Here is a 12,970-nt window from a genome sequence, read left to right as displayed (position 1 = left end):
TTTTTCTTGCTTTTTTTTTCCCTTTGATCCTTTTTTTTTTTCTTCCAATTTCAATGATGTTTTGGGCTTCCATTGACCGATGTATATCGGTGACACGTATATTTTTCGTTTTATTCATGTCTTTTGGCTCTACCTTGTTTTACTGTAAGCAAACCTGGAATATCTTCTAGATTTAAACTTTTTTCATAACTTTTTTTCATAATCATCTGCGACTGCTCGAACATAAACTTCCAATAACTAACTGATCTATATCGATGATTTGTTTTTGCTAATTCTGGAAATGAATGTGGAGTAATTGGTGTTAAAATAACATTTGCTGATGAACGTGTGCATATTTTCTTTGGTGTACTTGGAACAAGCCTGCAAGAAGGCTCTTGCTCTTAATTTTGAGCCATATAGTTACCAGCCTGTTGAAATTTCTCTTGCTGCATATTGTTTACATTTAAACCTTCTTTAGATATGTCAACTCTCTTTGCAGCATTAATTATTTGGTTTATTGTTTGAAAAGTTGTAAAAAGTTCATCTCTTTTTTTATCATATTCACGATGCATGTTCTGGACTTTGATCTAACTGTTGAGTAACCCCATTAGGACTTTGATCTAACAGTTGAGTAACCCCAGTTGTATCAGGAGTACTTATAAACAAGTTAATTTTTTTTTCATGGAGGAAATGTAGAACATTGTTGTCAAATCTTGAACTGTTTCCATCTGCTAGCATTACAACAGGTCGTTGTATATTCTCTTCTGACAAATATATATCAAACTTTTTGTGTAGGTTCAATAAAGAATGGTTATCCTTGCTTCCTTTTTCAGTAGATGATATAATTAAATTTTTAATATTTTTGACAGCTTTTTGGGGCCATATGACTAGTGATACCTTTACCAGCAAAAATAACTTGTAAAACAACAACTTCACCTGAAATGTAAAATATAACAATATTACTTATGATTAAACCTATACTCAACATCACCATGGTGATAAAAACATTCACTAACATTAAAATGATTAACTAACACTTCCACAGTGATGAAAACACTGTGGAAGTGTTAGTTAATTTTTTTATACAATCTATATACAATGTATATACAATGGAGTATATACAATGTACAATGTACAAGTGTATCGACGAATCTATCTTTGAGAAATCATATTGATAATGCCTCCAATAAAATTGCTAAATGCATCAAAATCTCAATAAAGCAAGAAATATATTAAGTAAACACCAGTTAACACAATTATATTATTCATTTATACATTGTCATATAAACTAATACATAAATATTATATGGGAAAGCGTTCATAGAGCAAAGCTAAAATCTCTTTACCTTCATCAGAAACACGCAGCGTCCGCAATAAATTTTAAAAATTGCATTTTTCATATAAAACTTATTAAAGAAATTAATGTCTTAAAATGTTTATCAGCTAAATGTCTGTAATATTTTATGCTTCATGCTTAAATGTAGAGAAAGTTTGTCGCCAAATGTATTATTGTTTGATACCTAAAAACAAATATAATCTACGAATTAATAACATCTTATTGCCCCCTTTTGCCATTAAAGTAAAGACCAGTTTTTTGTTTCTTACCGAGGTCCTTACCTCTGGAACAAAATAATCTTACCAAGTTTTGATTTTTCTACCAAACTGACTTTTGCTTTATTCAAACAGAAACTTAAAAAAAATTTGTTTTTAATTGAAAATAACTACATTTATTTTTAATGTTAGAATTTTCTGCTAAAAATTTCCGGTAATTTTCCATAAATGTTTATGGTAATAAACTTTTAGCTATTAATTATATAATTTTATAAAATTTATTTTTTTGTTGCACAAGCGAAAAATGACATCTTTTAGTAAAATTTTTGGAGTCCATTTAAGAATCGCGCATTTTTTTAAAAGAGATATAAATAAAAAAGTTGTTATATGTTACTTTTAATTACATTACTTTTGTAAAACATCAAAAAGTAAATCTTATCCAAGTTTGCCTGTCTTTTGAGCTTGTGTATAACATATTTCTGGCTTTTACTTCTCTCATCTAGGATTTAAAAGATTCACAAAATAAAAAGAGTAAAGTCTTTTTTAGATTAACAAGTTTTATTTTTTTAGTTTTTTTTCATTTTGGTGAAATTATTTTTTAAGGACCTTCTTTTTTTATTATTTTTAAGAAACCAGTTTATGATTTCCTAAAAATAATGGTTGTGGCGAATGAGACTCAAGTCTTAAAAGCATTTATTTAAGCATAGTGGTGTAATTTATGACCTCGAAATCATTATTTCTTTATTTTTATTGCTAACCTATTTTTATTGAGTTTTTATTGCTTATTTTTAAATAGTTCAAATTTAGCAAAAAAATTTTCTACTTTTTGCCATTAATCAACAACGCCTTTAAATCAAAAAAGAATTGAAAAATACTGTAAATATTCAATCAAATTCTTTTATACACATATTTATAGTTTTCAGAAATTTGTAGGCCAATTTAACAGATATTGACAAATGCCCCATTCCCTTTAGGGGCCGTCCATAAAGGACGTCACCATTTATAAGGCATTTTTAAATATCATTCAGAATCTGATTAGGTATTTCCACGTATGTTTTTGTTCTTTTGCCTTTCTGAAAAAAAAAATTATTTAATATTACTTTAGTCTTATCCGACGTATTAAATTTAATCAAAGTGTATCAGTGTATCAACTTGCCTCACTCATCATCTATCCAAGGATTTTTTAAGTGATCGTCAATTGATATGATTGGAAAAGAGCAGTCCGGTTCGTCTGAAACAGTTGAATCATTCAGAATATGAAGGCCCTCCGTTTCGATTTCGTCCTCATCGAACCATTCAGCAAAGGCCGCGTTCTCTTTTATTGCAACTACGGCCATTAACTCTCTTTTGCGCTTGGCGGCAATGCGAACAGGCCTGACTTGCAAAACAGTAATAGTCATTCAGTTAATAACATTGGAATGAGTAAAGTTGACATGCTTTTTGAGCATGACTTGGGAGGCAAAATACAAGTTACAGTGCTTGCAGATTTTCTGAGACAAACTTGATTGCATAGAGGGACAAAACAGGTCGTAAGGAGGAGGTTTGAATGATTTCAATGATCGAGGAATGGTGCTCTGAATATTGGAAGCGATAAGAAAAAATACTGAAAGAAAACGATTCTTGCTGGCGATGTCTGAAATGGATACAGCTTTCAAACCATCTTCTGACTGGCTGATTGGATTAGGTGGAGGCAGAAATCGACCAGGAATAACATGGAAGTAAGAGCTTCTTTTCAAAGCGCAACATCTGGGATCTTCACATTTCACAATTTGCGTGAAATATTGACTGGTGCGCGCATGAGAGGCAAACCAGTCTTGATCCTTTGATAAGAGATGATGGACGTCGAGCTCCGTCATTTTGTCTGGATCGATATACTCGGCCACCGTTGGAAACTGGTCAATCATCAGACCTGAAAAGACCGAGGCACAGCTCTTTCCAGCAAATTCGCAATGCATATAAATAACTCCTTAAGCCTTGTATCTATATTGTATTTTGATAAACAGTTGATATTAAAAATGAATTTGAATACCTTCAGAGTCTAGATGAGGTCCATAATGATCGTGAGGTAGGATCAATCCCGCCAACTCTTTACTCAGTGGAGCCATCCTTCTCTCGGCTCGATTGAAAGCACTCCGTCCTGGCGCATTTATCATGATAAATAAGGCATCCAAATCATTTGTAAGGAAATGATGAATTGCTGTAAACAAAATAGATATTTAAATTAGAAGAAACATAACTGTATTGATGGATCGCAATAAAAAATTTGAAAAGAAGGCTATACCAGTTTCGATGACTTTAGCGTATCGTGGATTTTCATCTGGTCCACCATCAACACTGAAAACAACCACTGGCTTGACCAACTTGGTCAAAGGATCTTTTGTGATAGAATCAAACTCTAGCAGAGTCAAAAGTCGTTCAAAGTCTAATCCGTGAGCATACGCTGTCGATGATGAATGCTTTCCAGATCGAATAGCAACATAAGTGGGACCGGAACAGGAAACTGCGTCAGATTTTCCAAGCCCGTCTGGTTTGATTGCAATACCTGCGTAGACGGACGGAATGAGTTTGTGCTTTGCAGCGATAACCCAATCATGATCAGGAAGAGAAACTCGATATTCCATATGCATCAATATTGGAGCTTGTTTGTTGGCAGCGGTGATTCCAATAGGGATCCGAGCTTTATCGTCTTGACTTATAAAGCACACATCCTTGGGGCCCAAAAAAGAGCAAACTTCTTCCACATTCTTTATAGTTGCTGTACAAAATGGACCATCCACGTGACTTGAATGGAGGTCAGTTTGAGCCCGCATCAACTTAACTGGAACCGTGTGGACGTGTCTCTTTCCTTCAAGCGAATCGCTCCGTTTTGGCAGCAAACGAGTGTATAAAGCACTTCTGCTAAGATTGTAACCTCTCTTTTCGAGCTCGGCACCAAGCTCATCCAAAGATTTGAGGCTCTTTAAAAGTAATTAAAGAATAATCATTGAATAAGTTCAAAGGCTGAAAACTTATATTGAGACCTAATATAGTACATTAGAATTATTTATTATCTAAAGTTGTACTCTCACCCTATACACTTCAGATTGTCTTTTCTCGTGGGCAGCAGATCCATGTTCAGGAAGTTGAATGATGACACACAATATTTCAGATTGTTCTACCTCAATAGTAGGGCGACCGATTCCGTCACGTACTTTAAGAGCTTTTTTTACTTCCGGGTGGTTAGCGAACACCTAGAGTACCGAAAGAACTATACAAATAAGTTAATGTTCATTTTCTACAATATTATTATTGTAACTTATTATTGTATGATGCGATAAATATTACCTGATTCATGACAGTTTTCTTTTCAGCCATTGATCTTTGTTTTGACTTCATATTGCCAATCAACCTGTTTAGATTACTCGTAAGCTCCTGGACACGGGCCTTCTTCTTTTTAATGGTTTCTTCTTTAGCAATGGTCCATAAGCCACTTCTTTTTCTGCTCTTCATAGCAACTATTTCTTGATTCAAAACAATAATCTCTGCTTTGATTTTGTCTTGAACATGAGTCTTGGCCTTCTTCGTCTCAATTTGTTCTGTGCTCAGGATGTCGTGTCGAGAGGCATCTGATGTGGTATCAACGACATCTATTGGCTCATTAAATTGATCTGAAAAATGCTGGAACTCTAAGGAGGAAGAACTGGCATGGGAAGAAACAGATTGCTTGGTTGTTTGATGGGCCCAAAATGACATTAAAGAACCTTTTTGTTTCAAGACCATTGAGGTATATTTTTGGATCTAAGTCTTTACTTGAACCTCCAAGTCTTGCTTTTCCTTGATCTCATTCCATATTTTATGGACTTTTTTTTGACTAACGGCTATTTTCTCGAATGGATGAGCATTATTGTTTTATAAGCGAATTTAGAAGACTATTTCTATCCATCTTTTAATATACAGACAACAATGATCTTTTACAAAATTAAAAAATAACAAAAAATAAATTCACAAATAAAAACAATAATATTCACAAATAAAAACGTGTCACCCACACACACACACACAAACATTTAGTCACGAAAAGTATAGAGTTTTCATAATAAATGACAATATTAAAATAAGAAAGTAAATCATGTCAAGCAAACACATATAATCCTTCAAAAATATTAAAATTTTAAAAATATTCTTATTTCTTTCTTTAAAAACGGAGCAATTTTTATATTTTATTTTAATTCTTTTTAATTACTTTCCATTCTCGAATGTTTATTTTCTTTTAACTTTGGTTTTTTGTCTTTCCTTTTTCTTATCTCAATTTTTTCTTTTGTTAATTTGTTTTAATTGGTTTTTAATTTTTTTTAGTTTTTGCTTCTTTATTTCTTTCTTTTTCTTTTCTCCATTCTCTTTATTTTTATTTTATTTTATTATCTTTTTATTATCTTCTTTTATTTTAAATTTATTTATAAAATTCGTTACAAAAAAGCATCCGCCATTCCGGAAGTCTCTGCACTGACTTTGAATGAATTTCTGAATCTTTGAAATTCTGTCTTATTAACACAAATGCTGTAAAAGTAAAGATGTGTTTTTTCCCGTCAAATTCCTTTTGGACAATCATTTGTAATATTCGCTTTAGACGATCATTATTAATTGCTACGCAAGCAATTCCCTTTGGACAAATATTCGTAAAACTCTATTTAAAATGATATATGATATTAACACTAAGTCCTTGGGGACGAATTACGCAAAAAGAATTAGCACGAAAACCCGTAGCTATCAACTAATGATACGTATGATACGAGAAACTACCAAGGGTTGAGCAATATATAATTAATATATAATATATTCAATATATTTTTTATACAAAAATAAAATTTAAATAAATATCAACACTAATTTCTTTCTTATATTACGATAGATAAAAGTATAACATTCCCTTACGTTAACTCCATCAAAACACATGTTTATATCCATCAAAAAAATTATATAAAGTGACGTCCTTTTCTGATAACCTCCCCTCCCCCTTGTCCTTTTTTGTCCTTTTAATCTGGACCCCTCCCCCCCTATTTGCATGACGTCCTTTATGGATGGCCCCTTAGGCATGGGGGTGCAAATTATTTTTAGCCTCAAACAAGGCTTGCTACGGCAATGAACATCAATATGCTTAGCAAATAACAGGATAAAACATATTTAGATTTTTATAAAAAAACTCAACAAAAGACCAAAAAAAGGGTTTTTCAAAGGGGAAGGGGGTGGTTCTGAAGTTTTTATAAGCTACTTCACAATATTTTGCGATAAAATTGTCCATAACAATTGCCTAAATAAGACATAAAATTTACCCATTAAATATAAAATAACTTATCTATTTTGAAAATTTCCAAAATTTCCAAAGTTTCCCCGAGTTGAATTTTCAACTCAACTTTCAAGTTAAAAGTTTTCGGAAAATTTTCAACCCTACTTGTTTTAAATCGTTTTTTTGTATATTGTTTGGTTTAACATTTTATCATGATATTTTGGTTTTTTAATATTATTGCATAAAAGTGCATTACTATTTTAATGCAGGCATTGTCTTTTTATCAAAAATTAACCATACATTGTAAAGGGCTTTATGAGAAGATCATCATGATCTTCTACATCATTACTAATGTAAAAATTGTAAAATATATCTGGCTATTGTAATATTTTTAAACGGCAATTAAAAATATAAAAATAGATAATTACAAAAATATAAATGAAATGAGACCATTAATATGAATAAATAATATCGTAATAAAGTTTACGAAAATGTGAGAATGGTTGTGATTATTTTAATTTAGTCTGCAATTATATGAAAATGAGGTTGTAAAACCTCATTTTCATATAATTGCAGAGTAAATTAAAATAATTACATTGTCTTTTAGATTTTAATTGATTTTATCTACTTTTTAAAAAACAACATTTATAAATCAAAATCTTTTTGTTTAAATGGCGTTTGGTTTCCGTTTTAAACTATTTAAGAGAATTCTTTCCGAAACAATACTTAAAATAATATTTAGAAAGCTTTTACACAAAAAATGGTTCGCAGTTCAGAATTGAATATAGTCAAAGATAAATAGTCTATTTAAAGTGAAATTTTCACTTTACATAGATTATTTATCTGGTAGATTAGATTTATCTAGAACTTTTTTTTTTTTTTTAAGTCATTATACTATAAGGATTGAAAATATTTTGTCGCGTTTATCGTTACATTTTATTCGTTTTTAAGTTATTTTAACGTTATATTTTATTTGTATTTACAAATAAAATATAACGTTAAAATAAGTAATTTTATTTATCCAAAATCTTAAATCCAAATTTTTATTATTTTAAAAAAAGTTATTGCGGCATTAGTCCACGACAACATGTTTAAACACTTATAAATATACGTGGGAATTCTAAGAAACTTCTTTTTGAAATGTTCCACTAAAGATTAGAGTGATAATAAAACACAACACGTCATTGCTTATCTAACAACACCGCCCAAATTATAAATTAACGGTTTTACTTTCGTTGAATGTACTTTGATAAAACAACTTTTCCCGCAAGACCATATGTCAAATTTAACACGATTAAAACAACCAAATTCATTCAAAATTTATAAACTTTTGAAATCAATGAAATAATATTTCATATATTGCATATCATGCAGTTTTTCACTCTCCTGTTAATTCATTAAAAATGACTTGAGCGGTGTAATTAGATAAACGACGAGGTGCCAACTACAACATTTTTATCCATTATTTACACACAAAAAAAATATATAAATATACAATATGACGCAACGCAAAAAAGTATACTGATTTAAATACTTATCTTTCCTATAGCTCTATAAATATATCCAAATTATTTAAATATAAACTTTTTTTTATATTGCCCCTTTCTATATAGTTTATTTTATAGCTGTTATTGGTAACTTTCATAAGAAAATAAATTGGTATCTTTCATTAACTAAATTAAAAAATGTAACAACTGTCTACACACCTGAGGGGCTGTTTATTAACTACGTCAACATTTTTTTAGCACTTTATATCTCAAAACAAAAAAAATAAAAATAAAACAATGTTTTTATTTTTGATTTGATTTGAAATAATTTTAAAACTGCTCTTCCAACAGCGTCTATGTTTCCAAGGAAACTGATGTCGTTGTTGTATAGCTCAAGGCCATATATAGGCTTTGACACTGGTAGAGTGTTGTATAAATAGACTATTGCTGACGGCTGAAAAAAAAGAATTATCAATTATTGCTATTGCAACCGATCGAAAATGAGTAATAGGGTAATGTAGTAATAGGTAATAAATAGGGTAATGTAGTAATAGGTAATAAATAAGTAATAGGTAATAAATAAGTAATAAATAGGGTAATGTAGTAATAGGTAATAAAAAAGTAATGAGTAATAGGTAACCGATCGAAAATGAGTAAGAGGGGGGAGCATTGGTACGTTTCGACAAGAAATTAAAATACAAACAAAATGTTTAAATAAAAACTAATAGCTTTTTCTATTTTTCGAATGTATTTACAACATTCAAATATAATTTGTATTTAAAAATATTAATGGTTATGTACAATAATTTTGACTTTACTAAACACGCTTTTTTGTACCAATGCTCCCTTACATGGGGATCATTAATACACAGCACAAGGAGCATTGGTACACTGCGTTTTTACATTAATACAGTAAGAAATATAACCCAAAATAAATATAATTTCAATGAAACACAATAACTCATTTTAAAATCAACATTATTTTTTATAAACATACCCGGAAAATGTATAAATAAAAAAGAAACAACGCATACAAGAAATTACATCACGTTGTACATTGAAAGATCAATGTTTCACATTGAAAGATCAATGTTTCACATTGAAAGATCAATGTTTCACATTGAAAGATCAATGTTTTCGTAAGTTATTAAATAAAACAAAGTTTAGTATGTTTTCAATAAAAGTTCATTAATAGTTTCAATAATCCAACGCTTTAAAGGGAAATATTTTTTTAAGTATTTAACTATTTTAATTTTTTCTAGAAATTTTAGTTTTAGCTTAAATTTAAAGTAATAATAAAATATAAAAATAAAAAGTTCAAAAAACACTAAAAATATAGCGTATATGTCACTAACAGCAAAACGTGAAAAAAAATTCAAATAGCAGCAAAATGAACTCCTGATAAAATTACGGTGAGCAAATGCTTTAAACCCAACTATATTTTATGTGGAAGAGGTTTTTATAAGTAACATTTAATATATGTATTCAAAAGTTAAAATTGATTTAAAATGGCTAAAAGTTGTACCAATTCCTCCCGCTCTCGCCTACGCTCATTTAGATTTGTTTTTTGAAGTGTTGCAATTTTTTTATATATATATTTAGGATATAAATATATATATATATATATAAGTTCCGTTAATTTGAATAACGTTGTTGGCGATTGAACTTTTTTTCAGTGTTTAGCTTGATAAAGTTTGATATTCCATATGTTTGAAACCTAACAATTAGTTCTTGCAAACTGGAGATTATTGGACTAAGCAAATTTACATCATATACGTATGCAATGACATCAGTATAGATACTATTTATTGCCGAACATATTTTACATTCTGAAACGATTTTACTAATGTTTTATTTTCAGTATAAATGCAATATAAATGTGGCGATAAAATAGACCCTTGTTGCGTTTATTGTGACATACAATTGATTTGAGGTAAAGTACCAGATAGATATTGCGATGAGATTGTCTGTACTAGAGTTAAAGGAAGGTTTTTTGGGAAATAAAGCTTCTCAAATAGCAAATCCCAGTTGCAAGTATCAAATGCTTTATTTGCATCTAAACTGCACATATATAATGTCGTGTTATTGTTATTATAGTGGTTAATGGTTTTGTATAATAAAAATTCTGCCTGTAGTGTAGAGCTGTTTTTTTTTAAACCAAACTGATGAGAATAGCTTTCTATTTTACTAGGATATAAAAGTATGGTTAGATATTCCAGAAGTTTGGTAAAGGTAGGTAAAATACTAATACCACGGAAATTGTCTGGGATTGGGAATTAAAATTGCTTTCACACAATTTGCTTTCAAAATATTAGTTGACTAATATTTTCAATTAGTTGACTAATTTTTTCAATTAGTTGACTAATATTTTAAGTAGTTGACTAAACTATTCAAGGTCAGAGAGTAGTAATCTCCAGGTTGAAAAAACTATTAACTTTAAATTTTTTGTTTATCTTTACCTCAAGTGCATTGTATATTTCAAGAAAATAATAAAATAGTTTGTATTTAATATAATTTTAAACGCGTATATTTGATAGTGAAGATATTAGCCGAATTTAGTTACGATTTCTAATATTAACGATTTTATTATTACTGTATCTAATATTATTATTATTATCTAATATTATCTTAATATTATATAATAAAAATATTACCGGATCGGCCAGTCACGAAAGCCATGCCGAGGGAGGGGGTTAGGGAGCTAAAACGGAGAGGGGTGGGTAAGTTTTTGAGCAAAAATTTCGCCAAAGGAGGTATAAATCCTAGATCCGCCCCTGAACATGTTTTAATTAGACTAGCTTACAACTAAAACAAAAAAGTGATTTCAAGTAAAATGTTTAGAAAAAAAATTTATTCAAAATTTAACTTAGGAACATATTTCAAATCAATTTAACCTTTTAAAATTAAAAATGCTAGCTCTGAGCAAAATTAAAAATGCTAGCTCTGAGCAAAAAGTGAATTAAAGTAAAAGGTATAGAAAAAAATTAAAAAATTTTTAACTTAGGAAAATATTTCGAGTTTATAGCTACAAAGACTTACTCTGAATAGAAAAAGATTAGAGGGTTTTTGAAATATGTATAAACCTTACACGTTTAAATTATAAACATATTTAAAATTACAACACTTCAAAGACTTTGTTTTTATATTTAGAAAGACTTGTTCTAACTTCAAACAGAAACAAAAGATTAGAAGTTAGCAAACTATAACTACTTTTTTGCATTTAACAAATTTAAAATGCATTTTAAAAGTTTCATAAAGCAGGGGTTGGCAACCTTTTGAGACGGAAAAGCCAAAAGTTAAAATTTTTTTTAAGGAGTTACTTATATCTTTATTTCAGTATTTTATTAATACTTATGTATGGAGCTTAAGACTCGCATCTTGATATCAAAAAAACCACACAAGACTTACAAGCCGCAGGTTGCCGTCAACTCGGCAACCTTTTTGCAACGAATGGAATTTTTTCCATTATTTTAGGTGGAAACTCAATACAAATAATAATTGAACAGCAATAGACCCTAAGGTAATCTGCATTGCAATAAATGATTATTTTAAACCAGTTTTCAAGGCCGAGTTGATAGGGACTCCCTCAATAATCAGCCCTTGCTTCATTAGCATACAACAACCGACCACATTCACATAATACAAATCCGTCAAAGCAAAGCTTTCGTACCATATCAACAAAAAAAGATGAAATTCAAATTGTAGTCTTTCTTCAAGAAAGACTACAATTTGAATTTCATCTTTTTTTGTATTTAAATTAAAAATTAGTTTTTTTGTAGCCCACACGACATTGCTCTTTGGGAAAGTATGATAGAAAAATGTCCATTATCTGTTTCAATTTAGACTGGAAGCTGACAGCAAAGATAGGAAACCATAACTTAGTTATTGCAAGCAATACAATTGAATTTACCAAGTGCTCAGAAACTAATCATCGCGTTAGTTAACCTTTTCTGACAAAAAATGACGTCAGTTAACTTTTTCTGTGAGTATTGACAGAAGGCTGAAATTCATTTCAAGCAAGATATATATATATATATATATATATATATATATATATATATATATATATATATATATATATATATATATATATATATATATATATATATATATATATACATTAATTTAATTGCTCTCACATAGCCAATAAACATTTGTAAGAAAGCCCTTTGCCAATGCAGACAGCATGTACTTTGAAGCAATTCTGGTAACTGAAACGAAAATAGCACAGAGTTAAAACGGGAAGACTACTTTAGCCAAACATTATTTGTACCGTAATGGATTCCATTAAATCATCTTTAATGAACCGATTCTCTGATGATATAATTTACCATTCCAGCTACTTAGATTTCAGCCTGCAATCTTAACACGTCTTCATTCTGCTAAATTCAGAAACAGCGTTACTGCAATCAGACATGTGTACAGTATTGATAACTTCAACCTTGAGGCAATGAATTTTTGAGGTACCAAATCATTTATACTTTATTTACATTATTATTATTATATATTATATTATTTATTTTATATAAAATAAATAATATAATGTATATATAACTTATGACAATATATTACATAATATCCTAATATTTGATTTTATTTTAAAAGTATTACTTTTAGAATAAAAACTTACTTTAAGTAAGTAAATGTTTTTTTGAGGATATCCAATCATTTATACTTTATATTATGAAGC

The 12,970-nt window shown here is 29.5% G+C and overlaps 1 protein-coding gene across 1 annotated transcript; it reads right to left on the bottom strand.

Moving 5' to 3' along the window:
• LOC136080480 (uncharacterized) lies at positions 1-6,020 on the bottom strand. The gene is made up of 5 exons (XM_065797192.1): positions 4,855-6,020; positions 4,599-4,760; positions 3,812-4,487; positions 3,560-3,727; positions 1-915 (listed from the first exon to the last, which is right to left on the bottom strand). Exons 1-5 carry the CDS (start codon positions 5,287-5,289, stop codon positions 833-835), a joined length of 1,524 nt encoding a protein of 507 aa, XP_065653264.1. The 5' UTR covers positions 5,290-6,020; the 3' UTR covers positions 1-832.
• Between the last annotated feature and the right edge of the window lie 6,950 nt (positions 6,021-12,970).

Source organism: Hydra vulgaris, chromosome 05, assembly GCF_038396675.1.
Source record: "Hydra vulgaris chromosome 05, alternate assembly HydraT2T_AEP".
Lineage (NCBI taxonomy): Eukaryota > Metazoa > Cnidaria > Hydrozoa > Anthoathecata > Hydridae > Hydra > Hydra vulgaris.
Note: the sequence above shows the minus strand (reverse complement) of the source record. Positions and strands in the feature narration are given on the sequence as shown.

Bases quoted from the DNA above. Each gene is read 5' to 3' on its own strand.
- LOC136080480 (XM_065797192.1), bottom strand. From the start codon at position 5,289: ATGGTCTTGAAACAAAAAGGTTCTTTAATGTCATTTTGGGCCCATCAA. The intron at 4,761-4,854 runs GTAATATTTATC...TCGGTACTCTAG, and splicing joins AGAAAACTGTCATGAATCAG to GTGTTCGCTAACCACCCGGA. The intron at 916-3,559 runs GTATTCAAATTC...TTTACATTTCAG, and splicing joins ACCTCATCTAGACTCTGAAG to GTGAAGTTGTTGTTTTACAA.